The sequence below is a fragment of the Puma concolor genome, chromosome A3 (assembly GCF_028749965.1).
Source record: "Puma concolor isolate L17-30 chromosome A3, mPumCon1.1.hap2, whole genome shotgun sequence".
Classification (NCBI taxonomy): Eukaryota; Metazoa; Chordata; class Mammalia; order Carnivora; family Felidae; genus Puma; species Puma concolor.
In genome coordinates, this window is record NC_141669.1 from 71,607,507 (window position 1) to 71,635,444 (window position 27,938).

The window sequence follows — 27,938 nt, forward strand, 5'->3', positions numbered from 1 at the left end:
TCAGCTCTGTCCCTTCCCACTGTTATCTTCTCACAGCTTGTTGACTAGGGACATCAGCTGAAGTCTGAAGTGGCCTGGTGCACATGTCTTATTCACTCCGTTAGCACTGCTTTCCTGGGTTCATCCAGGGCCCCTCTTCCAGACCCTCCTGGCCTTAACCCTGTGGAGCGGTCATGCCTTCTGTTCATTCCACACAAGCTCTTACTCCCGGGGTCCATTCTGTCTCCAGGCAGCCCTGCCTGGCTTGCTCTCATTACACATGGGGCCCACAACCACGCATGAGGAGTTTTCATGCTTCCTTTACTCCTCAGCCCTGGAAGTACAGCCCATTCCCACTGCTCTCATTTCTACCCTGCCGCCACAGGCTGTTTAGAGCTTTCTTAATATTGCAGGTACCAGTCCTGTATCACCTCAATTGTGGGAAACTCAAAGCAGATTCTTCAGGAGAACTGAAAGCCTTCTGTCTAGCTTGGGGCTAGAATATAGTCCCCCTTTGGGGGCCACTAGTGCTTACTACACAGCACAATCTCAGACATCTTTCTTTCCAAATTCTGACTGCTACTTCTTCTCCTTCATTATTATTATTATTATTATTATTATTATTATTATTATTTTGTCCTTGGTATAACTGAGGGATTCAAGGACTGAGAATCAGTATTTTATCATTCCTTTGTAAATTTTGCATCTGGCCTCTGTCTCAGGCTCACATTATTTTTTTTTTAAGTATAATTTATTGTAGATTGGTTTCCATACAACACCCAGTGTTCATCCCAACAAGTGCCCTCCTCAATGCCCATCACCCACTTTCCCCTCTCCCCCACCCCCCTTCAATGCTTAGTTTGTTCTCTCTATTTAAGAATCTCTTAGGGTTTGCCTCCTTCCCTCTCTGTTTGTAACTTTTCCCCCCATCCCCTCCCCCTCACATTATCATATGTATTGTGTTGGCACTTCAGCTAGGACTTGAATTTTGATACTCATTTTCATAAGTGTGGCCTCTTAATCTTTACAGTTAGATGAGTGAGATGTTAGTGTTTCCATATTACAGATGAGAAAATGGAGATCAGAAAGGCTATGTGAGTGGCCTAGAAATAGAATTTGAACCCAGATCTATAGAAGGATTTAAATACTACTATGTATGTTTGCCAGCACATTAAAAGGAATTTCTTCTGAATGTCTGGAGTGAAAGATACTACTTTTAAAAAAAATTAATGTTTATTTTGAGAGAGAGAGAGAGAGAGAGAGAGAGAGCAGAGGGGAGGAGCAGAAAGACAGGGAGACACAGAATCTGAAGCAGGCTCCTTGCTCTGAGCTGTCAGCACAGAGCCCAACATGCAGCTTGAACCCACAAACCACAAGATCATGACCTGAATCCAAGTCAGATGCTTAACTGACTGAACCACCCAGGTGCCCCAGCATTCCATTCTATTATTAAAGCCCTCCAATGTCTAAGCCTTTAGGAAAGGTTGCCCACACCTCCTTGTTCCCCTTTTTGATCATTTCTTTTCAAATATTTGCATTTCTCCTTAAGAAGAATTTAAATATTGGGAAAAAATTATTTGGAGACATGCCCTAGGGAATTCTAATATCCCAATGGGATTTGATGGCTTGATTGAGAATGTTCCATCTTTCAGGCACAGAAGGAACTCCTCCTTTGAAAAAAAATTATAGAAATGTTCAAGTACTTAACGAAAAAATGAGTTTCATCTGACTTTATGAAGCTCATGTATTATAGAAGACTTTTGGCAATGTCCATAAAGCTTTTTGTGCACTTTGAATCATTTTGTCCTTCCAAGATATCCAAAAACCACTGGTGGCTTTACCCTCTTTATTCTGTATCTCTTACTTGAGAACAGGTGCCATTTTTTTTTTTTTTTTACCTGCATTAAACAGGCCATTATTATAGGAAAGAGCTGTTTTTCTGTACTTACCCTGTATAGCACTCGATCTTCCCCACCCAAAATAAATGTTCTTTTATTTTGAAATAAGAAAAGAAAATTCCTTTGAGTTAAGGAAAGCTATTTTGAAGAAAAAAAAAAATAAAGGAAGCCAAATTGTTATATAGAACTACTCAACATCTTAGGAAAGATAACAGATTTATATAGGTCCTCTTACTGGTCCCTTAGTTATAAGTCTCTTAATTTCAGGAACAGTCATTTCTAAACTCCTCCACCTATTCTATTCCTGTCACTGAGAAGGTTTTCAGCAAAAAATAGGAGGCAGTGTAGCATAGTGGGAGAAGAGGTAGCCTGGGAGCTGGAGGGTTTAATGCCAGTGTAATTCTCCTTGTACTGGTTGTATTGCCTTTGGGCGCTTAACTTCCCTTTTCAGAAGGGTGCTTTGCTTACCTGCAGGTGGGGTTAATAATAACTTCCTACCTATTGTGAAGAACTGGTAGGAGGATCAATTGGAATAGGGGATAGCAAAGCACCCAAACTGAGGCTCTGCGCATGTTTAAAGTGTAACAGTATTTTTGAGATGGAGAACCTCTGCAAGCCGTGTGCAGTCCTAGAGAGCATCACACGTTAGTGAAAAATGAAACACAAAATGGTGACAGAATTGTCTGATGCTAAAGGATGTCTAAGGTATCTACACTGGCTGTCAATCGGAGGAGAAAGAGGATAAAGAATGATACTATCTGAACTCTGTTTTCACCTACAGACAAATTTACGAAGCCAGGAGACGAAGTTAGCTTGGCATGAATTTATATGCCTGAACTCGTACCCCATCTGCCATGGTGTCACTGGCATAGTGTGGGTTTAAAAAAAGATGGATTACTATACACACCTCCGTAGCAATTTCATTTTATTATTTCCCATTTAACATGCCCACCAGCTTTCCCTCACAGTCTGTTGGCCAAACACACAAACAGAATCTGCCTTCGTGTTGTAAGTTTTATAATCATACTTTAAATTTTTTTTTCATGTTTTGGACAAGTTTATTTTGAAAACATCAGATAGAGGCAGGAACTTCAGAATGTCAAAAGCATTATCTGTCCTATTTATGAACATAATGTCAATATGAACACTCCAGGCTCACCACAGGAAAACATTAAGGTCTGAATGTTAACTTTATCAGAGTCTCCAACCTGTTCATATACAAGTATTAGGTTGGGCCATCGATGAATGCAAGTGTCCTACTCATCTCTTCGTAGGAGACAATTGAAAAATAGCTGCCATATCTAAAAACCAAATTGTGGAGGCATAAGAATTCTACCCCCTCGTCAGAATTTTGATACCTAATATTTATGTCTGTGGAAGCAAATTGGTTTTTTCTTCATAAGATTACTCAGTTAGTATACAGTTGAGTCTCCCAACGTCCTGGGAATTTATATTCGTTTGCATTGACTCAGACCAACATTTATTACCATTACTTTTCTTCACTGGCAAACATACTATAAAACTTCTTGTATTTTGTAGTAATGGAGCTATCCAAATTGGCTACTTGCCGCTTGGAGTGTACAGTGTGTAAACCAGTACAGATTAAGTGGAAATTGTCAGGGTTTCAGGGGACCTATGCTTGGGATTCGACCCTGCCATTTTCTGGCATTATGGCCTTGAACCATAGCATCTTCATTTGGGGCATGTCTCCAAAATAACCGTTATTCCTTTTGTAGCTCAACAAATATCGAATGAAATTATATATGCACAAATGCTCAGTAAAGTTTAGGATGCTACACCAACATCAATCCCCATTGTTATATTATAAAATGAACGCTGTCTTTTCTGGTTGTGACCATGGCAATGCTTGACACTGATTACCAAGGACTCAAAGCTTTGAGGAGGCTCTCTCTCACCTGGACAGGGCTCTGCACATTTAAGTTCAGTTGTCTCAGTGATTTTTGTGAAACTGAAAATCTTTTTAGCAAAAGCAGTATATTGTTGGATGTGGGAGGCTGCTGTAGGATCAGGAATACCTTTGGCTGGCAAGTAGCTGAGATTATAGCAACAAACCAGAAAAACTAATCCTAGAGTTCTTGAGTGATAACCCACAAACAGTAGACACATGCCTTTCTGGGCTGAGAACTCGGTGACAGAGAGGAAGAGTCTGGAGAAATAGTGTAAAGTGTCCACAGCGTGAAGTGCTCCTATGGAGGCTATATGTTTTTACAAAGCAACACAGAGAATAACAGAATGGCCAGAGACAGAATAAGGCAGAGTGCCAGGGTGGGCTAGAGTTTAATGCCCCACAAAGCTTTTTGCACTTACTCTAGCTTCAAAAGACTCACGAGGGGGTTCTCATAGCCACACATTGATACCCTAAGCTGTTTCTCTACTTCTATCTTTGTCTGCCTCTCTCTACAAATAAATTCAATATATGTCACTTAAAATTGGTCGTGGATTACTCTATTAGAATAGAGAAAACAAATGCCACTGCATTGGCTTCTCTTAATGAGTTGGATGGCTTCACTTCTGCGTTCAAGAAAGGAGTCAGTAGAAGAAAAATTCCCCACAGTTGACTTTATTATTTCTCAAGTAGAGGAAACAAAGGACAAATATGGCTGTTATACTCTCATAAAACCTTCACTATGTCTTTATTCTTCAAGTGATTACTTAGTGAATACAAACCCACCAATCCATCTATTCATCCAATGAGTCAACAAATAATTTTTGAGTGACTACTAAGTGAATATGAGAATGTAAATAAAGCTTATGATCATTTTTTAAGGAATTTATAAAGTAATACTAAGGTAAGATATTCACACAAAGAACTGGGAAATAAATATGGTAATTGTCAGAAAAGAGGTTCACAATGCCATGGACACTTGAATACTGCTAAGCCTCTGGCTTTATTTAGAAGTGGAGGGAGGTATTGAAGAGACCGAACACAGTAGGGAGACTGATCTGGTGTTGATGAAGAGGAAGGATGGATGCAGGTACACCAGATAACAGGCTCTTGCATGAAAGGTGTACAAGGGGAAAGATAGACAAGAACTGGAAAAGGAAATTACAGAAAAGGAAATTGGCAGATGTCAGAAGTATTGATACAGCTGAGTCATGAGTTCTTGTCAATAATTTAAATGTAAGGTGTGAGATAGAGAATAGAGTTAAAAGATGATTTTGAAATTTCAATTTGGGTATCAGAGAGATGAGAAATGGGATTGCTATGAAACAGAAAAGTCTAGAAGTAGTTTCCCAGTGCAGGGGAAAGATGATGGCTTGGTTTTAGGCTGAACTTAGAATGCCAGAATAAGCCTCAAGATAAGAGTTGATAGGTATTTACTACAGAACTAAAACCAGGTGGTTTTAGCACTTAGCCTTATATATACCAAGAAAGACTAAGGTGTAGAGAAGTTAATGGATAACTAATAAATCAAACTGGTGACCAGTGAGCATCTCCTCAGCAAAGAGTTTCTAAAATTAACCTGACATTTTTAAGAGACCTATGGAAGACACAGATCTTGTATCTCAGAGCAAAACATCTACTTGAATTGCCAACTTTGACTTCAATATTGAACACTGAGTGTGCTCTGATCTTAGATGTGGTCTTGGACAGTGTTTATTGTTTAATCCCATGTGTGGTTTGTTATAAAGGTTTCCATTTGTCTACTCTTGAGTTTAAATGTGTTAGCTTCTGTGCTTCTGCTTTCAGTAATTTAACATAATTTATTTAAGCAGTCAGAGGAAATTGTGACTTCAGCTTTCTCCCCAGAAAAAAATAAAATAAAGTAAATAAATGAATGTTTTTTCCCAAGGTATTGAAGATGATTTTTCTTCTAAGAGGGCACACCTAATATATACAAAGAGGTCTAGATTTAATTTGTCTGCATTAAGGTATATGGTCAAGATCTGACCTGAGGAGGTTCATTTGTAGATGTACAACAAAAGATTAAAATTAAAGATAATGATACATGGGGCGCCTGGGTGGCGCAGTCGGTTAAGCGTCCGACTTCAGCCAGGTCACGATCTCGCGGTCCGGGAGTTCGAGCCCCGCGTCGGGCTCTGGGCTGATGGCTCAGAGCCTGGAGCCTGTTTCCGATTCTGTGTCTCCCTCTCTCTCTGCCCCTCCCCCGTTCATGCTCTGTCTCTCTCTGTCCCAAAAATAAATAAACGTTGAAAAAAAAAAAAAAGATAATGATACAAATTTGGGGGCAGAGTTCAGTTGTTCCCTGGGATAACAGAAGGTACTTTTCCTGCAGAATAACTCTCAGAAACTAGCCCAGTCTCATGGCACTTTTTCTGCCAGCTAGTCACAAGAATTCAGAACAAAGTTAGTCTTGTGTTCCAGTTTGCTGTCCAAGGTCCTATCCAGAGCAAAGCCTCCAGAATTATACTTTCTCCAGTCCAGCCAGTAGGAAAGAAAGGCAGTGGATATTCAGCCTTTTTTTTTTTTTTTTTTTTTTGCCCGCCAAATGCCAATTATAAGAAATTGTGAGAGCCTTCTTAAGTTTGCCTAGAGTTTTAGCCATCCAAATCTATAAAGCACTTGTTCTTATTGTGCTTATTTTAATTAAAATGAAAGTAAAATGTTTAAGAAGCACAAAAAAAATACATATGAATAAACAGGAAAGCTGAGTCAAAGAACTAATTATACCTTGACACTTGCATTCTGCTGCTGTAAGGCAGAGCTTGGAGTCCTTGCTCTAATTGCCGTATGCTCCGTGTTTTAAAAGAAGAGAAAAAGTCTTATACCACTTCATTTACCTGCTTTTTTGGTTGATGGCTCCCAAGCTGCACCTTCCAGACTCAGCAACTCTTCCCTAAGACCCCAGCTCCTATAATCATATCGCTACGGACCACTCCTACTCAGATTCCTCCTGTTTAGTGTTAAATGTAATTCCCTCTCTTTTGTCCAAATTATCACTGCTTCAAATTCTGTTGTGTCCCCTAGCCTGCATGACTTATATTTTTGGATTTCTCATTGTCTTTTTTTTTTTCTTTTTGGAAACCAGTAGCCATAAATTCTATTGTGTTACTCAGAAGACTTTGACTTTACTTAGTCAACATTATTTATCATGGCCCCTTTAGAAACTACTGCCTTCCAGCCAACTCTTGTATGCTTTCTTGACTGCTGTATTTAATTTGTCTTCATGGTTTATCTGTGCTGTTCCCCATGCCTGGCACAACATTTATGTTATTACAGAGTAATGTAGCCTATCCTTTCTTTGGGTCTAAACTCTTCCATGATGCTCCACCTTACAATCCAAGTCCATAAAAGCCTTTTATTTTTCTGATTGTATAAGGCACATTTAGCTTGACTCTTTTGACCTGGCCCTGGGACATCACAGAATTCTTCTATTTCTTAATCTGTTTATATCAAATTAGAAGATATTTATCAAGTAATTGTCCTCTTTCTGTAACCAGGTTCAGTGCTGCTGGGTTTGTAACCGAATATGTCAAAGGAGCCTCTGGAGCTTCTTATAGCACAGTGCAAGGCACACTCCAAGTACACACATGACTGCAAATCTAGTAAAGTAAGACGTGAATTTGACACCTTGTCATTCTAGTTATACTAGAAACAAGGAGACAGCCTAGACTTCTCATTCTGTATCTCTTACTACAATCAACATAGAATGAGATACACCATAGATGTGTCGTTGCCAGGCATACCAACAGTCACACCAGTAGCTGTCGTGCACTGAGTGCATGCTGTACCCAGTGCTTGCATACTTTCTCTGTAATCCTCACAGTTTTGCAGGATAGGCATTATTAACCCACTTCACATATGAAGAATCTGACTCTTAAGGAAGTTATGTAACTTAATATGCCTTCACTAAGACAACCAGTAAGTGGCTGAGCCAAGGTTTATAGCCAGATAAAGTAAAAAGACTGTGCACTATTCCCTACTCATTACTGCCCAACTACTAGAGTATGGATATTTGTGATATCACCTTACATCATTCCATAGATAACACCTTTGAGAGACAGAGACAGAGACAGAAACAGAATGTAGTTTGAGATTTTTTTGGAGAAAAAATACTCTCTAAATGCTTGAGGTTATTGGGCTTTATACATGTTCTCAGCATCTTCTGCTAAAAATGCCCCAATTCCATCATTGGCTTGTCAGTTGCATGCATGGCCTACTTAAAGGATATGAATAAAAATCAACCCTTCATAGCTTGAAGAAGGGGTAACAGGCTGGCTTCAAGTCTGTATGAACCTGACTCTTATTACATGTCCATCCTGGCTCTTGTTCACACACAGGGTCATTAAAAAGCATATCCTCCTTCCCGTGCACAGGAATTTGCCTGCAAGATCCCATTAATGCTAATGGGTCATTTTAACTTCCATCACCTCAAGGATCAAAAGGAAAAGCTGCATCTTTGATGAAGTGTTAATGCTATATGGGGCTCAGGCCACTTAAGGGTTTCTTTTGTTCTCTTCATAGGGCAACCCACCAGGGGATGTTAGACCACTATCTACTATATGAAGAGGTTATAAAGACAATATGAAGTGGTGGTGCTAAGTGCAGCTTCAGTAATGAAAATGAGAATGTATTCCCTACTTATCCACCTTAGTATATGTTTGAGGCTTATATCCTGCACTGCTTGAATCGATACTTTCTGCTCTTTAATAACACAAGGGGAAGATTTCTACTTCTCTGCAGTAATCTCTGAAAAGTTGTTCAGGCACATATGTTTGCCAACAGAAAAAAAAATAGGAAGGTGGCAGGAAGCGGGGAAAGGAAGTAAGTGCATTTTAGAATTAGCTCTCTCTCCATGTGTTGCCTTAGCATTCTTTCTTTCTTGATTCTTTTCCACTATGACCTCAGTCCATCAGATGGCTGACAATATGTGTCGAGTGTCCACTGTGCTTGTAGGCCACTTTGGGAGAATGTAAAACAAATAGAGACACAGTCTGTCCCTTCCAGGAGGGTGCCATCAGAAAGAGGAAGGTAGGTTAGCAAACATGTAGTGTCTTATACATAACTTTCAGTGTAAATTCTACTTCCAAAAGGCCTGCAGCAATGCTAAGAAATCTTCATCTAACTATTCCCTCTGTTCTCGAACACTGCATTCAATAGGCCTGGAGGAGAGCTGAAATGTTCTAACAAATTTAGTTCAACAAATGAACATAGGGAGCATGTCCTTGCATTGATATTTGACATGTAACAGTTTAAATCTCTCCTCAGAATTTCAGATGTGTATGAAAAGTAACTCTCTATTTTTCTATAACTCACCTTGGTTTCCAGTTTGAGTTCTGATCCTTTGAGTTAGTGAAAATGTAATCTCAGGCAATTTTCCCCCTTACTTCCCTGAGATTAGTTCTAAATTATTTGGGTGGGGGACTTCCACTGTTGATCTTTTGGGAGATAGAGATTACACAGGAGCTGGTCTTGGGTATTGTATACTTATAGCTCGGATGTCCACTGAATTGCCAGCATCTTCATTCTTGTGTGCATGACCAAGTAATGTCAGTCTTTTTCTGTTTACTTCTATGAAACTCTGGGAATTGTGTCGCTCCCATACCACAGTTGAAATATGGTAAATTCTGTGAGGCTGCCTAAGTTCTTAGCATGTCTAAATCTACCATGCAGTTATGTTTTTCCCAAAAATTCCACTTTTACTTCTCGGTTCTCTTATGGAACTACACACAAATCAATATAATTCGGTAAATTTACCTGAAGTTTTTACCTCCACTGGAGCTCAGCCCTCAAATTAGAGCACTGTGTCCTCTTTTTGGTATTCATTGACTGTGTGCACATTTCTTCTCTAGTTTTCTCTCCTGTGTGTTTACATGAGAGGTAGGAAAGCTTTATTCTTCTCTTGTAGTTGGCTATATATTCTATTTCATTCTTTTAAGAGTCTTGACTTATGCAAAAAGGTAATTTGCAGAAATGCAGGAAGATAATTTGATATCTTTGGTTTCTGATTCTTTTCCTTTCTCTGAGATAACTAAAACACAATGGCTTTAAATTTAAGTGAGAGCAAAGACTGGAGAAAAAGGAAATATGGAGAAAAAAATAAGTCGTTTCAAAAATAGCATCCCATCTCAGATGAAACCCATACTATCCTTTAATATTAAGAATATAGTTAGTAGTCAATGGATGTTTTATTTTGTTCAAGATGTAGGGGAAGTTAACACATCCAGTACCTTCAGTACATCTCATGCAGGATCAGTGGCATCCCAGTATAATACTTAGAGCTTTAGTTAATAGATCAGGGACCTAAGTCCTCAGTTTCTATGGCAAAATGACTTTAAGCAAGCTCAATTCACTCATCAGTACAATTCAGGACTCTTATATCTGTGGTTTGATTTCAGCCTACTTACAATCTAATAGGTTAACTTATTACTGTTTCATGGATGCTGGCAGAAGACAGAAGACTTTTGGGTCAGAGAACAAGGACTCATGACTCAACAAACAGCATGAGTATCCACGTGTTCTCCTTTATTCCAAGTCCCATGAAGACAACACAGAGGGACCCAGATAAACATTAGGAATATAGGAGTTTTGTGTTACATTGGGGAAAAGGTATCAGGTGGCCTGAAAGGTTGGTTAATCTGAGAGAGAAAACCCAACTGATAATGAAAAGTCAGAAAAATAAATAGCTCAATAGAGTATGTTAGTAGAACTTTTAAACAGGAATATATCTCATGGAATTTTGGGGTCACCCTCCTTGTCTTCTACATTGACTAAGTGTTTATTAAAGTCAGTGAATTACATCTACTCAATGCCATACAGATATGGTAGATAATCTTTGATAGGAAATGAAGCAGTCAAACATGGATTGTAATCTCTCTTGCCCATAAAACAGGGAAATATCAAACCTAGAGACATGATACTAGCAGAGCGAAGTGTTCCATTAGAAACTTCAATAAAATTTAAAAAAATTGATAAATTGTTAGTGGTTCCCAGAGCATCATAAAGAATTCAAAGTGATATAACTTCACCTAAATAAGAAATACCTGGGGCGCCTGGGTGGCTCAGTCGGTTAAGCGTTTGACTTTGGCTCAGGTCATGATCTCACGGTCCGTGAGTTTGAGCCCCATGTCGGGCTCTGTGCTGACAGCTCAGAACCTGGAGCCTGTTTCAGCTTCTGTGTCTCCCTCTCTCTCTGCCCCTCCCCTGTTCATGCTCTGTCTCTCTCTGTCTCCAAAATAAATAAACGTTAAAAAAATAAAACGTACCTGAAAAAGGATGTAAGCAGACTCTTAATGGGAGTCAGTTAGTGAATGTGATAGGTGCAAGTACGATAATGGGCAATTCTAGTGGAGGAGGTAATTGTAGACACTGAAGAGAATTTGTTGAACTTCTGATTAACATAAAGACCCAGAGTTCTCTAAGCAGAAGGTTGACTTAGTGTCTAGTTCATATTTTTACTCTGGTGGATACTTTCTATATTTTATCTCAGTTAATTCTCATGAAAACCTATAGGACAGATTTTTATCATTTCTATTTTAGAAATGGGGTTTCTAATGATCAGAGAAACTACAAACAAAAACTAAAACAAACAAACAAACAAACATTAAAAGTTGCAGAATAACCAGGCTTGGTAAATAACCAGGCTTGGATTTTAGTACAAGAATATGCAACCCGATGGCCCATATTCCTTCCACTTGGCCATACTGTATTGAGCTCATTCAATTCTCTGTGGAGAACTATCTTTGAATGCTGGTATGTTACTCAAGCGCTTCTATTGTTGCATACTTTTAGGAAAATATCTAATTATAATTGACTTTTTTATTAATTCAATGAAGAATAAACCAAGCTATTTTTTTTTCCTATCCTCCTATATGTTTAAAACAATGACAAGTTACTTTTGTGACCAAAACTTTGCTTTTCCCACAGGTGACTTATATATAGGAGGAGTGGCTAAAGAAACCTACAAATCTTTGCCGAAACTCGTCCATGCCAAGGAGGGTTTTCAAGGCTGCCTGGCCTCAGTTGATTTAAATGGACGACTTCCAGACCTCATCTCAGATGCTCTTTTCTGCAATGGACAGATTGAGAGAGGATGTGAAGGTACTAGATCTTTGTTATGAAATTCTAAGTAATTCTAATTCCAACCGTAAATAAGAACAATTCTCTCTAGGCAGCAAAATTTATTTCTGCCAACTGTTCAACCCCCTCCCCCCCACCCCTTAGGGCTTAGAAATCCTTATTTGTGTTTTTCACTTTTCAGCCCATAAATCCTAAATTTTCTGGGCTGTTTGCAAACCTACGTTAATGCCTTATGTAAGATGGGAGCTCCGTGCATGGATCTTGTTATTTTCTGCTCCTGTGAATTTTATAGTTTGCCTAATTGGTGGGTTAATCATTTTTGCAATGCCTGCTTTAAAGACATTAAATAGTTACCCTGTTTAGACTAAAACATATGTATTTACTGCAGCGAGTGTCAATCAACTTGAGACTGCCTTTTTTTTTCAAATCTACATTCAGCAAGCTACAAGACTATAAAGTTCAGATACCCATTGTCAAATCACTATTTGATTTGTATCTACCTGGTAGCAAGAGTTTCTGCTGTATATCATCAGTTTGTTTTAGCAAAAATTGTTTTCTTCTATTACCCAGGACTAATATTCCATACTTGAGAAATGTGCTCAAGTATCTTTCTGTTTTTCTGTGCTCTCTATCAGATGAAGATCTGTGGGAGTACTTTTAGATCGCTACTTTCATTTTAGATAATTTTCACTTCAACACCTCAGATTATGTGAGCCAATTCTCCCTCCATAAATGTAATTTAATCACATTATCCCGAATTTGGGGGCTCTGAATGTATTGCTGGTTCTCCTTTAATGTTGAAAACAGTTTGGGCTATTTTGAAAATTTTAGATTCATAAGGAAATTTCATATGGAAGAGGCAAAGAAAGACATGTGAATTCCTATCCCCCAGATTATGAATCATTCTTCTCGGCCAAAATAATGCCATTAGATTTAGCAATTACCTAAGTACATGGAGATTTTTTTTAAATACACTTTTTTCTCTCTGCTGTATATATTTCCCTGAAAAGTCAGGTGAAATTCAAACTGTGTTTTAATCCTTCTGGAAGATAATGTTATTTAATAGAAGACTTCACTGAAATTTTCGTTAATGTTATTGCTATATTTATTTTTTTTTATTTCAAATTTTGGTGTTACACGGTCTTGTAAAACAAAGGGAACTGTGTTTTCTCCATTTACCAAAGGAAGCAAGATTGTTAAGTGAATAAATTCTTTCTAGTGGGTAGATACATGTATGTAGGTCATAACTTTGATTCTTGGAGGTGATCTAATCAGTGAGAATATATACATTAAAAAAAAAGTACTACAAACTCCTGAAAATATTTTTTTTTCCAAAAATAGGCCTTTTTACAAAGTTGCTTGGCAAGTGACTTCTCACCTACAAAGAGATGTTGGGAGCAGACAGACACGTTCACAGCTAAACACCCACAAGATAGAAATCCAAACACACACATATGACCCCCCTACCACTGACACATACATGATATGAGTGGGTTGGTATAAGGGATAACTAATGAGAGGAAAGGTGGACTGAGAAAAGATATTTGTGGAAATGATACTTGGTTTTATTTCTTAACATAATCTAATAAGCAGAGTACTATTTGAACATTTGAAATCATTTAGTAGATTATGACATTGGTTCCTTACTTACCTTATATGTGATGCTTATAATCTGAGCTTTAATAATTCTTACCCTCTTTTTATCCCCTTTTTCTTTATTCTTTGAATGCTACCATGCCCTTGCCTTTCTACCTTAACACTTCCCTGATTTTTTTCATTCCAACACCAAGATTAAGAACTTTTAATTTATGATTGTTTCTATCCTATGAAGTTCCTAGGAATAATCTTAGATAAACCTGTCATATGTGTAATTGATGATATACATATATTTTTAGAAATAGTGATCAAATTCTAGATGCTTGATGAATTACCTCTGTAAAGATAGTTGTGTTATAGAACTTTAAATCCAAATCACACTGGAATCACTGAACTTTCATATTAATAGAAGTGGTATAAATTTGTGAATAACCAAATATCTTTGAAGATTTTCCATCATTCCTACCTGACAAGACCCACAAATCTCTAAGTCCCTTTCATATAAAAAGTTATTGGTCTTTCCTAATAACCACTTGCTGCCTTCCATTTTTAACTAATTTCATTGGGTCATAGCTGCTTTTATTTATATAGCACACTGGCTGGGGGAGGAAGCTTGCCTTTTCCAAGTCCCTTTAGATGAATGTTTCTCAAACTTTAGCCAGTATCAGAAGCACCTGGAGAATTGTTAAAACACAAATTCCAGAACATTACCCCCAAGATTGCTGATTCATCAGGATCCTAGAATTTACATTTCTAACCTGTTGCTAAAATGATGCTGATGCTGTTGTTCCAAGGACCAAACTTTAAAAACTACTGCTAGGTGGCACTTTCCTACCTACCTAAGAGAAAATAGAGACTGGTAACCCACCAATAATCAGGCTCAGATAAGCTCAGTACTAAAACTAAGGTAAGATAACTTTCGTACGTAAAGTCAGTGAAAAAAATTTTTTTAATTCAGACACTCTTTGCATAGCATCTAAATTCAGCCCCAGAACTGTTATAAGCTACAGAAATACTTACTTATTAAAGCTACCATTGACTTGGCACTAGTGACAGTAAGTTTACATCTGCTATTTCATTGCATCCTTAAAACTGTGTAAATTAGGTAGTACTGACGTTTTTTAGATGAGTAAATTGAGCCTCACAGACGTAAGGTGACCTTAAGATCACACAGCTCGTTCATGGTTGATGGAAGCTTTGAGCTCAAGTTTGCCATACTTGAAAGTCCAGGCATCAAAACACTTTCGTCTCTTGTTTCTTTGGTTTCCAGAGATTTTAGTTTTACCTTCACTTCTCTTCCTTTTCAGACATATCCTTTTACTTAACCACTTAATACACATGTCCTTGTGGTTTGTTCCCAATTTTATACAGTGACAAAATAAAAGGAACATTACATAACTCAAGGAAAAAATAAATTCAGGGCTTTGTCTTGTGTAAATGCCTGTCCATATTTAAATATTATTCTAGAAGGTGAGTATTTTGAAAAATATGTCTTGTCATACAGAGGCATGCATTCTTTTATAAGACCTGAGTATAAAAAGACTGTTGTGGGGTGCCTGGGTGGCTCAGTCAGTTGAGTCCGACTTTGGCTCAGGTCATGGTCTCGTGGTCTGGTCCATGAGTTCCAGCCCCATATGGGGCTCTGTGCTGACAGCTCAGAGCCTGGAGCCTGCTTTGGATTCTGTGTCTCCCTCTCTCTCTGTTCCTCCCCTGCTCATACTCTGTCTCTCTCTCAAAAATAAATGAACATTAAAAAAAAAAAAAAGACGGTTGTGATAATGAAAAATAAGAATAATAAAGCATGTCTCTCTGCGCACATAAAGTTTGGCAGGTACGCTGAGTTGCAGCTCCACAATATGGGCAGATTCATTTTTAGGAGTGCAGTTTTACCATTTTTAGAATTTGGTATTATTTTGCAATTGTATTTCTGATGATTTTTACAAGAGCAAAAGTGAACACAATAATCTAGCTCATCATCAGTTCCTATTGCTGCTCTTACCTTGTGCTGGGCAAGTCAGGGAGCTGCTATGAATTAATGAAACAGCACCTGACCCGCAGTGGGCCAGCACCACTCCCTGCTCCCAGGCTTATCCCAGGAGGGAATGTGAGAAGGAGTATTGCTTTAAGAGTTGTTGTTGTTTTTTTCCTAATGTTAATTTTTTTGAAAGAGAGAGAGAGTGTACACAAGTGGGGTAGGGGCAGAGAGTGAGGAGGACATAGGATCCAAAGCAGACTCTGTGCTGAGAACAGCGAGCCCGATGCAGAGCTTGAACTCATGAACCGTGAGATTGTTATCTGAGCTGAAGTTGGACACTCAACCAACTGAGCCACCCAGGAACCCCTGTTTGTTTTAAACAAACAATAATTACCTTCAGTCTCTAACTCCATGGGATAAAGATCATTAGACCACTTACCTCTCATAGATTGGAAAAACAACAAAAACTAAGCAATTTAGTGGTTCTTAGTTCTTTGATGAACTAAGTGATAAAAACTATTACATCTGTTCAGGGCTTCCAGGTCTGAGAAATTAATAATAATAATAATAATAATAATAATAATATTATTATTATTATTGATAAAATCTATTAGTTTTATTACTATTAGTATACCTATTGTTGTTGTTATATAATTAGTTCTTACAGTGTTATGGTTTCTTAATTTGTGAACATTCACATAGGTTAAGCTAAATTCAATAACTTTCTATGAAGAATACTGAGAAAATTATAACCGAAGTACTTTGGAACGAGCATGTTTAGAAAGACATTTTATGAAAATGTCAATTTACACAAAGGCTAATTACAGGTAATTCTCATTTATTCACTAAAGCAGTTACCTCAAAGGCTTTCAGTGTTAATTGGCCTGGTATCATTTCCATATTTTCATAAAACCTCTAAAATAGTGTTTACTAGAAAACATCTTTAGTTTTCTACTCTAAAGCTGTTTAGATTGACTGCATTCTGTTTTGACCATTCACTAAGACAGTCCCTATTAGTGGGGTTCTATTGTAATAAATATTCCCAGAGCAGTTTAGAAGAGTTGAAGGGAATTATGAAGATGGAGAAAATACTGACATAACTCTGAGATCCTTAAGTAGTATATGCCCAGCCTGGTAAGAACACTGAAATCTTGTAAAGGGATTTTTTGTAAGAGGAATTAGACTGCAGTTTGCTTTTTCTATCCCTTAGTTCTCTCAGCCACCCAAATAATATATATATAGTACATTTTGATAGTTTGGTGTCACTCTGAAGTCCAGCTGTTGGCAATGAATGGCTGGCATTACAGTCTTAAGCCTTAATTGCAATTGCAAGATAAAAAGATGCAGAGGGGAAAAAGAAATGGAAAGGGATCATTGGTCTGCTAATGACCATAGTCTACACTGTATATGCGCATGACAAATGGTGCCACATTTTCCAAATAAGCAATGCAATTCCTTTGGTAATGCATTCATATCTATCCAAGAGAGGAAAAAAATACAGAAGCTCTTTTAATTTCTTTCATTACATGTCATCAGCTCAACTAACCATTATATATACATATACAGTAAAATTCTAATAAATTACTGCTTTCTCATTTTTGGCTTCTCTTAAGATTTATGGCTGTTAGTATTAATTTGTTTGCTCTACATAGCATTTTTTCTCCCCCTTTATAGCAGCATGCTTTTTGAATCTGAACGTTCTGTGTTTGCCCCATTTTGGTATTGCTTACTAACATTTAATATATTTTGCTTTTTTTTTTATTTTGCTGACAAAGTTGCATTGATGAAAGCTGACTTGCAAGGTAGATAGCCCTGTGTGTAAAAAACAAGACTGAAACCCCGCAATACACGGTGGAAACCCCAAAATGACATTTTCTTTACATCTTTCAGTGACTGTTGTTTGGGTTCAGATTTAATTTCTCCCCTTCTTGAACATTGTGCAAGAAGCATCATCTTGTAGCATAGTCTGCATAAAGGCTTTCAGTCTTGAATATGTTTGTATAGTGATTGCCTCTAGTGCTTTGATCATCTTTTTTTTAGTTCTTTGTTTTCCAGTGTTCTAGTTATGATTCTTTAGAAATAGCCTAGAATTCTTTTTACTTGCACGTTAAATGGGGGCATGTCATTTCTACAGACTTTTTTCATTTTATGTTTAACTGCATGAAATTGTTAAAGCATGTGAATTGATACTTGCCAACATACCTGTCCAAAACACCCAACAACCATAACTTTATCCATAGCTTGTGCAGGGAAACTTCTGGAAGCTTCTAGGGCATTTTTGCATAACTCTCTTCAGTTATTTTGCCAATCTTTACCTCAATTTCATAAAGCTCTAATCTCCATTTCTCATGGTGTCTCTATTCATTGGTCAGAAGTTAAGGAGATCCATGCATTTTTCTAAAATACAAATGGTGATAGAGAATTACTGATGATGGAATGAGATTACTTGCGACCATGATCATACTAGAAGCTATGTGCTTGCTTTTACTATTTGTTGGTTTAGGTTACTATTATAATGTATTTTGTTCTATATTTGAAACTTCAGAAAACCTTCATATTACAGCTTCTCTGTTCCTAATTCAGGTGTGTGAACTAGAACTTTCAAAACTGGTTTGGTCATGTAATTTGAGGTGTTGGCAACTACTATATGTGACCTAGCTCATGTATAAAACATTTGTGGATTTTTTTAAAGAACCCAAGTTTCTTTTGGATTATTTTTGCAGGACCCAGCACAACCTGCCAAGAGGACTCCTGTTCCAATCAAGGTGTGTGCTTGCAGCAATGGGATGGCTTCAGCTGTGACTGTAGTATGACTTCCTTCAGTGGTCCACTCTGCAATGACCGTAAGTACCCCTCTGAGTACGGACTCAGATAGTCATCATTGCTTCCAGTTACTGCGAGTCTTTATATTATGTGTAAGTCAAACTGTCATAATGAGAAGCAGTTGGTTTTACAGAAAGGGCATTTTTGAAAAAAATAAAGTATTAATCAAGGATGCCTTTAGCTAAATGCTGTGATGCTGGTGAGCCTTTAGTTTGTAAGCGTTTACTGTAATGTTTTTTAATTGCCAATGGTCACCTTGTCAAAAATCTTTTTTTTTTCATTTCCTACATATGACAATCCTCCTCTAGTTTTTGAAAGAGACTCCTTACTGCTTTATATTAAATAATCTTTAATTCCAGAAGATTATATGTTGAGGGCTGTAATTTTCATGAAAGGTGACACATCTCATTATGTTTCTCTTTCTATATCTTTCTTAAAGTAATATCTGCCTTTTATTTTAAAAACAGTATGTTTAAACATTGTCCTTCAGGTCGTCTCTCTTATACTTTAAGCACCTGTGGATTTTTTTTCCTTTAGTCTCACAATTATATTGTTTATAGCATGACTAAGAAACACAGCATTCACATGATATCATGGAATATCTAATGGTTTGACTTCAGTGAGAATTTTAAGACTGAATTAACTGGTATATAGGATGAAGTCCTGTTTCTTAATTCTCAATTAGATTGTGCCTTACAGCACTTCATCAAAATGATAAAAAGCATTTTCTACAAAACAATAAATTTCACTATACTGAGAAAACTTTTCTGACAAAGCCTCCTGCTTGCAAAATAGAATGAATGATTTATATCATAAAAGCGACAGTTAAGAAAAAGCTCTAGGATGATGGGATGGGGGATGCAATGATTGAAGATTTGGGCTTGTAGGCAAAGGCTGGGCTTGGGTATGGATTTAAAGACTGGAGTTTTTGCCTTTGATCTTTCTCTATTTGAAACTCTGTTTATGTCAGTACACATATGTATTGCAATATTGAAGATGAGGTCAAACTAAAATATTCCCTGAAACTGAGTTTAGTGATATGGTACAACTCAGCAGCTATTTTCAGATTTTCTATTCAGAAGTTAAGTATAGGAATAATAAACAATTATTACAAAGCAAAATAGTACTTGGAAGAGAAGTGTAAATATCACACCAGCATAGATAGGGAAGTATTTTGTCTCCATCCTACCAGTGACATCTTCCATAAATTACACCAGACTTGAAGCAATGAACATGTATCCATCATACATTTGCACACACACACACACACACACACACACACACACACATACACACACACACAAAATAACCATATTTGGAGTCCTATAAACGACCTTAAATGAAGACTCAATGAATAATTTATGTACTTATATGTACCTAAAGCAAAGCAAATATAAAACTTTTATATACTTTTGATAAATATATGTACATATGTGTGCAGAATTATAGCTTCCTGCATTTGCTCCTGCCCCATAGAAGATAACGTAAACTTATTTTCAAGGACAACCCGAAGACTGATAATTTGTTATGATTTTATTATGGTAAATCTTTAATCCTGAATATGATCCTGACAGATGTATGACTACATGTGGTAGCTGAGATAGCTTTTATTGCATAAAAATGTTTTTCATTTTGCTAAAGAACTTTCTCTGCCAAACTTAATCTAGTTTCCATGTTTTACAAAATAGTTGCCATTTGGTTGTGTCAGATTGTGTATTCTCATATACCAGTTAAATTTGAAGAATATAATTTTCTCTATGTATTTGCTAGACATTTCCTAACAGAACATGAAGATCCTACCCTAAGTATCATGCTGTCTTCACATCATTTTACAGAAAATTATTTGAATGCTGCTCTTGAGTGATAGTAGTGGTGATGATAATGATAAGGCTATTTGTTATTTTCTTGTAAATAAGGTAAATGTCATTCAATAAATGTGTCTCCTGATATGCCTCTTGCACAGATCAGCATTAAAATGACTTTGGAGGGCTCTCAGAATACATACATTTTGATTAAATCATTACCTCTTAATGGGATTTTTGGAAATGTGAAATGCTTTCCTGGTTTGTGCATGGAGTTTTGGTGGTGAGGATATGTACGTATAAATCAACATTTAAAAGAAAATCTTATTTGCATATCAACTTTAATTTGTAGAGGGAACATCAGTCACCATTACCTTTATTAAAAGGTAAACTGAAGCATCCTAAAAAATTTAAGAGTTTATTTAAGGAAAAATAGATTCAAATTGGGCAGCATCCAATCTAGAAGATAGAAAGGAGCTCCAAGGATCTGTATAAAATGAAAGAATTGTGGGCAGAAGAGAGCAGGGACAAGGAAGTAATACTGGCAAAAAAGAAAAAAAAAAGCATGTTGGTTATTGAAAAGTTACCTTTCTTTAGGGAATGACAGGGATCTATGAAGCAGATTACCTAAATATTAATGATCAGGATAGTCCTGATTGACTGAATTAAGATTCGGTTTCTGGGATGGCTGAAACTGTAATTAAATTAAATCTTGGTTTGGGAATGTGGGGTTTAGCATAAACGACTCCATTTGGGGCCTCTTGTCTTTTTTTTTTAAGTACTTTGAAGACATGCAATTGATAGGGCAATAAGAGTAGCATGCCATATTTTCTTCAATGATTATGTTCATCAAAATGAACATTATTTCTGCATCTCCCTGTTTTTCTGTGAGTTACACAAACAGAATTAATGTAATTCCCGGGATTTTAACAAACTCCTTTCCTGTATAGTTTGATTTTTTTTTTTAAATAAAGCTATTTAGGACATTTCATTTCTTAAAGAAATTTCCATCTGTAGTTTATGTATTTATCCATAAATTCTGTGACAGCAGCCTTCAACTCCACAGAAAACCAACCAAACAAAAACAACAAAAAAAGGAAAATAGAAATAAAGCTTTTAAAAGGGGGAAAGAACACAAATAAGACACACTGTGTCCAAAATAGACCTTCTGACTATCATCTCTCTGATAAATTTCATAGAATGGGTTAAAGTAATTAGAAAATTTTATTTATGTTAGCCTGGAGATATAATTAACAATGGAAAGATGGGAATACTTTTTAGCTTGTAAGTATAATCTTGGGTAAATCGTACTAATTAATGAACTTAAAGGAATCTTTCAAAAAAGAGGCACTTATGCAAAGTGATGCCAAAGGCTACTTTGAAAGAAATATATGTTTGTGAAACCCTTTTTTTCCCCTGGAAGATTGCCACACAAATGACCTACTCATTGAGAAAAGTAATTGCTATGTGTACATGTGTAGGGTAGTGTAGTGTAGTGGGCTCAACCTGATTCTTCCATATCAATACTATATTTTTTGGCTTTTTGTAGTAATTTTCTGGTTAAGTTTCCCATTTCTTATCCCTTTCTCTTCCAATCCATCCTATGCTTCCTTATTAATTTTGTTCTTTATTCCTATTCTCCCTAGTTTAATATCACCAGCTCTTCCTGATTTTCCTAATCAGAGGCAATATTTTTCCTCCTCTGACTGCTGTAGTGCTTTGTTGATGGTATTTTATCAGCCATCACTTTCTGGCCTTATATTATTTAGGTTTGGTCTTATCTCCCTGTAAGACTATATTGTAAGACCACGTGCTTTTCCCAGGCAATATTCTTTTTTTTTTCCACTCATAAGCCCAGTGTTTTATACATCATAATGCATATAATTGGTAACAATGGCAACTTACTAAATCTGTGTTGACTAGATGCATGAATCTTGCATGAAGATTTCCAACATATACTCAGTAGTTAACAATACTCTCCAAATTCATCAGTTTGGAGTTGGAGTTCATGAACCTCTGTGGTCTGACCCTAGCTTTCATTTTCATCCTTATCTATTGCAGAACCTTGTCCATATGGCATGTTACTGCCAATTAACTTACTTATGGCTTTCTGAACAACATTACACTTTCCCAATTTCCTCACCATTGCTTATGCTAATTTATCCTCCTGGGGAATGCTCTCATTCCACCTGGAATGAATTCCTTTTACTATATATCTGCTCGAAGAAATATAATTTCATTTTCAATCTCTACTTAACTGTTTCATCCCATGGAAACTTTGATAGTCCTCCTATCTGAGCCTTAGCTTTCCCCTATTCTGAAATCTTAGAGTAACCATTTTTCTAATGTACCATATATTGTAGCTTTTTGTCAACTTTTTCTTCCATGTAACCACTTACTGAGTGCCTGCTATGTGCCAGGTCTCTGCCAGGAGTTTACATTACAGTCACTATATAGAACCAACATATCACCTATTCATGCTTGTGCACAAACACACACACACACACACACACACACACACACACACATACATACCACCATCAAACCCTTATGCTATACAGTAATCCTTTCACTGCTTTCACCCTGTGGTGCAGAATAGAATATAACTTTATTAGCTAATTTAATGTCAGACTGGGGAAGATGAATATGGCTATGATCACATGGAAAATAGTGAACATAATAACATTGTCACATTACATTAGTGCAGAATTGTGTGCTAAATTACACTTCAGCTTCAATGGTGTCTGTTACCATAAGGGAATAATACATCATAGTGCTATTATTTTGGTGCTAGGAGGGTATGGTCTCTGCCATTAGAAGACTATTTTCAGAATTCTAAATTTGCCAGAAGAAAATCTTTCTGATAGGAATTTATTATATCTTTTGTATGAGAATTAGAAATGTTCACTGAAACTAGATTTGACTGTGACTTGTTACCATGACATTTAAAAATACCTTCAGCTTTGTTTCTCACTTTTTTTGTTGTTTGTCAAGAGAATCCAATATCCAGTATTTGAGCATCAATATCATATCTACTGGAAGTGAATCATAACACATATAAAAATAGCTGGATCAAAGTCACATTGTTTCTGTCCCATTTAGAGCTGCCAGTAGTATTAAGCTGTGAGCTGATTTGTTGCCAGTACCATTTAGGGATGAATAAAATTTAGCAGTTAGCTCTGTCCACAACCAGATCCTCACTGTATGGTGAATCTTACTGACCTTGGATCATTCAAGCATTTCTACATGGCATCCTTTAAGTTGTTTAAAGCAATGCATAAGCAGTATTTACAGATAATGCCATAGAAAAATTATCTATGGGGAAACAGGATCAGACTTACCTTAGATTAAACCAAAAGAATTAAGATATTGTTCACGCTGATCAGAAAATGCAATAAAAAACAGAAAGGAAAGCATCATATATGACAGAGAAACGTACTTTAAAATAGAAATATTGTCTTCTATGTTATATAAATGTATCTTTGTTCTTGTTGGCAATAGACATCATAAAGTAAATACCTAAAAGACATTGGTCTTTTCGTATTACAATTGAGCAGTGAAATGACATTTTTAAGCTTTATCTGCATAAGAAAATCAAGTGGGGAGAAAACCCCCAAAACAGTGGTATAGAACATTATTGTATTTGAATGATCCAGATTAGTACCCTGTATTGTTGAGCAGGTAAATGATTCATGACTCTGAATAGCTCTTTGCTTTTTGTAAATGGTGTCAGTTTTACACCAGAAGTCAAGAAGGAAGGCCCAGGTGAATTTTTCCTACTGCTGGTGCTCTGTAATTTTTCTGGCTCACTTCGTGTTCTGACTGGGTAGACTTTCCCTTGGCTCTGATGTCATTGCTCATCAGTGCTGGGTTATATAAATATAGAGGTGGTCTTTGATGTTTGCATTACTGGGCTAATACTGTGATATCCCACCAGAGGCCAACTAGACTAGGGCTCCATTGAAAGAAGGTTCACCAGTCACCGTGGTTAACTATCCTTAAGGGATTACAGTGGTTGCAACTTCCACTACATGAAATTTCGAAGAGCTCTATGACTAGGGTCTGTATCTGAATAATTTTCTCATTCTCTTGGAGTGTATTGTGCTCAGGTTTCTCACTTTTCTTTCCAGCTAGGGCAACACAGCACATGCAGGGTCCAGGATAGGGTAGGGAGACTGTCTGAATCTGAGGTATGCATTTTTGAAACTTGAGGTTTAGATTTACTTTTTTAAAATGGTTTTTACCTCCCCAGAACTGATGCACTGAAAACCCTTTGAACAAAATGAAGATTAATGATGGTGAATTCTCAGAATCCTGTTTAATACTAAATAAGTATCAACAGTAAATAACTTAGTAGCCATTTATTAATCAAGAAGATATGTGAATAGAGTAAAATGTTAAATAATTCTCCAATTTTATAGAATCAGATTATCATGGGAATGTTTTTATTTTTTTAATTTTTTTGTTTTTTGTTTTTTGTTTTTTCTGTCTCCAAATTTTTATTCAAATTCCAGTTAGTTAACATGCAAGGTGATGTCAGTTTCAGGTGTAGAATTTAGTGATTCACCACTTACATACAATACCCAGTGCTCATTACAATGCATGTACTCCTTGCATCATTTATTACATCCCCCCACTCACCTGCCTTCCAGCAACCCTCAGTTTGTTCTCCATAGTTAAGAGTCTGTTTTTTGGTTTGCTCCTTTTTTCCCCTATGTTTGTTTTGTTTCTTAAATTCTACATATGAGTGAAATCTATGGTATTTGTCTTCCTCTGACTTAGTTCGCTTAGCATAATACTCTTTAGTTCTATCCACATTGTTGCAAATGGCAAGATTTCATTTTTTATGGATAAGTAATATTCCATTGCGCATATCTTCTTTATCCATTCATCAGTCACTCAACATTTGGGTGGCTCTTTCCATAATTTGGCTATTATTGATAATGCTGCTATAAATATCAGGGTGCATGTATCCCTTCAAATCAGCATTTTTGTATCCTTTGGGTAAATACCTAGTAATGCAACTGCTGGAGCATAGGGTAGTTCTGTTTCTGTTTTCCAGAGTGGCTACACTAGTTTGCATTCCCACCAAAAAGGTAAAAGGGTTCCCCTTTCTCCACATCCTCACCAACACCTGTTGTTTCCTGTGTTGTTAATTTGAGCCATTCTGACTGGTGTGAGGTGATATCTCATTGTAGTTTTGATTTATACTTCCCTGATGATGAGAGATGTTGAGCATCTTTTCATGTGTCTATTAGCCTTCTGTATGTCTTTTTTGGAAAAATATCTATCCATGGCTTCTGCCCATTTTTTAACTGGATTATTTGGTTTTTGAGTGCTGAGTTTTATAAGTTCTTTACATACTTGGGATACTAAACCTTTATCAGATACGTCATCTGCAAATATCTTCTCCCATTACATAGGTTGCCTTTTAGTTTTGTTAATTGTTTCCTTTGCTGCACAGAAACTTTTTATCTTGATGAGGTCCCAATACTTCATTTTTGCTTTTGTTTCCCTTGCCTTCAGAGACGTGTCTAGTAAGAAGTTGCTGTGGCTGAGGTCAAAGAGGTTACTTCCTGTGTTCACTACGATTTTGATGGTTTTCTGTCTCACATTTAGGTTTTTCATCCACTTTGCATTTATTTTTGTGTATGGTGTAAGAGTGGTCCAGTTTCATTCTATTGCATGTAGCCATCCAGTTTTCCCAATACCGTTTGTTGAAGAGACTGTCATGGGTAGGTTTTTAAAGAAGGTGTATCTGGGCACCTGGGTGGCTTAGTCAGTTGAGCCTCTGACTTTGGCTCAGGTCATGATCTCATGGTCTGTGAGTTCGAGCCCCACATCGGGCTCTGTGCTGACAGCTCAGAGCCTGGAGCCTGCTTCAGATTCTGTGTCTCCTTCTCTCTCTGCCCCTCGCTTGCGCTGTCTCTCTCTCTCTCTCTCTCTCTCTCTCTCTCTCTCAAAAACAAATAAATATGAAGAAAAAAAATGTTTAATAAAGAAGGTGTAGTTCAGACTTTGCAAAAATAGATATTTTATTTTAAAAGAATATAAGATCAAAAGTAGTTAGACTTTGCGAATTAGATATTTTATTTTAAAAGAATATAATTGTGATTGAATTTGGAAGGAAATGGTTGGATCAGGCAAGTTGTTTATATGCTCTGTTTCTGTGGATATACGTAGCTGGTGCATAAGGACTACAAAATACTTTTATGTAGATCACACCAGTGTATTTTAATGTTAGTGACATAATTAACAGGTATATGCGTACTGTTTATATTTTATAAACCTTACCTTTTCAAACTTCAAAAAATCTTAATATTTTCAATTTACAAATGAAAAGACTTAGGTATGGGCAATTACATAACTTCTTTGGTCTAAAATGGCTAATAATTTACACAGACAAATATGAATGGAGGTCTAACTCCAAGCTCATATTATTATTTGTACCCACAATTCCTTTCCAAGAGGGGCTGATTCAGTGTAAATGCTGTTCAAATTTCCCAGATGCAAAATTCCTATAGAAGTTAGTAGTGACTGGCAGTTAACACTGCAGATTTTTTTTTCCCCATTTTCATCTCACTCTTGATTTTTATATTAAATTTGAGCATTCTGTGGCAGGAAACCTGCTACTCCCTTCAACTGTTCAGTTGCTGCTTCTAAAGATGGGTTAACAATTCATAGCTGTCTGAGGTGCATGCTGTCATTAACTTCCAGTTCTGTTATAAAAAAAGTACCAATTATGAAAGAGAGATGGGGATTTTCTGTGATTTTTCTATGACAGCCTGAGTTTCTCAAAGATAATAATTTAACCTTTGATAATGAAATCAGGCAAAATATTTACCAAGGTTCTTCTGCTTGAATCAGAATGACAATGTATGTTATGGGAAATGAGCAGGTAAGGTTCAGAATTGTGCTGACCAGTGAATGTGCACTGAGTGTTTCATTACATTGATTATATCTCAGTTTTCTCTATATATAGTTGTAGAGGCAGAAAGAACACACACAGAGAAAAAATGAAGTCAGAGATTAGCACCGCAGTATTTGAATGTTTTTGGAAAACACAAGGGGGTAACACAAGAGAATGCATGAAGCCCAGATCATGAAAAGTCACTATGAGATTAATAGTAAAGACCATGGGCCCCTTGTATTTGTAGAGAAGGGATAGAAAGCTCAAGGGAAATGTGCAGAGTCCAGAAAAAGGTCATGATAAAAATAACGTTGTGCTTGCATTTAGAAATAATTCTGGTCATAAAGCAAAAAAATATTACTGTGAAGAAAATGTACCTTTACCAGTGATCCCTTTTCCTGCCCTGAACAAAGCATTCTGTGTCTTTAATGAGATTTACTATTGCAATTAAAAAGTGTAGGATTCTTTTATGGGGAGGAATTATGGTGTCCTCTGCAGCTCAGTGCTGTTAGACATTGTTACTTCTCTGGTAGCATTCTACAGCAGCCTAAAGTACAAGGATGATCTGTTAGCTCTGGGTATTATGGAGTGTATGATTTTAATGACCCTAATGATCTAAATTCACATCTCTCAGAAAATGGCCTGTAGAGCCTGAGGCTTAATCTCCCCAGGATTTTGTGAGATAGGAAGGTACAAAGGCGTTTCTTAACTTGAAATGATTTCAGAATGAAACAAGTTTCATAAAAGGATGAGCTGATACAGAAGGATGTTTAAAAAAAAAAATGGGTCGCAAGCAAGGAGGAGGCTGCATTTGACGGGGACAGAGGAAACTGTTCGTGTAGGTGTGAATACTTCTTATAAATATATAACATATGACCCTTTAGGGAGAGAAACAGATGGAATATGTAGCAGAAAATAAAGAATACATTTTGCTTGGTTTCTTCACTCCAGT

At 36.8% G+C, this 27,938-nt stretch overlaps 1 protein-coding gene across 20 annotated transcripts in view; it reads left to right on the top strand.

Annotated features, from left to right (window-relative positions):
* NRXN1 (neurexin 1) overlaps positions 1-27,938 on the top strand; it is a 1,142,850-nt gene that overhangs the window by 569,080 nt on the left and 545,832 nt on the right. For 11 of the 20 annotated variants that reach the window (XM_086701122.1, XM_086701131.1, XM_086701126.1 and 8 more), the window contains 2 exons: positions 11,728-11,901; positions 18,175-18,294. In XM_086701122.1, coding sequence (XP_086557248.1) covers positions 11,728-11,901; positions 18,175-18,294 — 294 coding nt within the window. Of the gene's footprint in view, positions 1-11,727; positions 11,902-17,226; positions 17,254-18,174; positions 18,295-27,938 lie in introns of all 20 variants that reach the window. The other 9 variants (XM_086701118.1, XM_086701120.1, XM_086701129.1 and 6 more) reach the window with 1 other exon arrangement.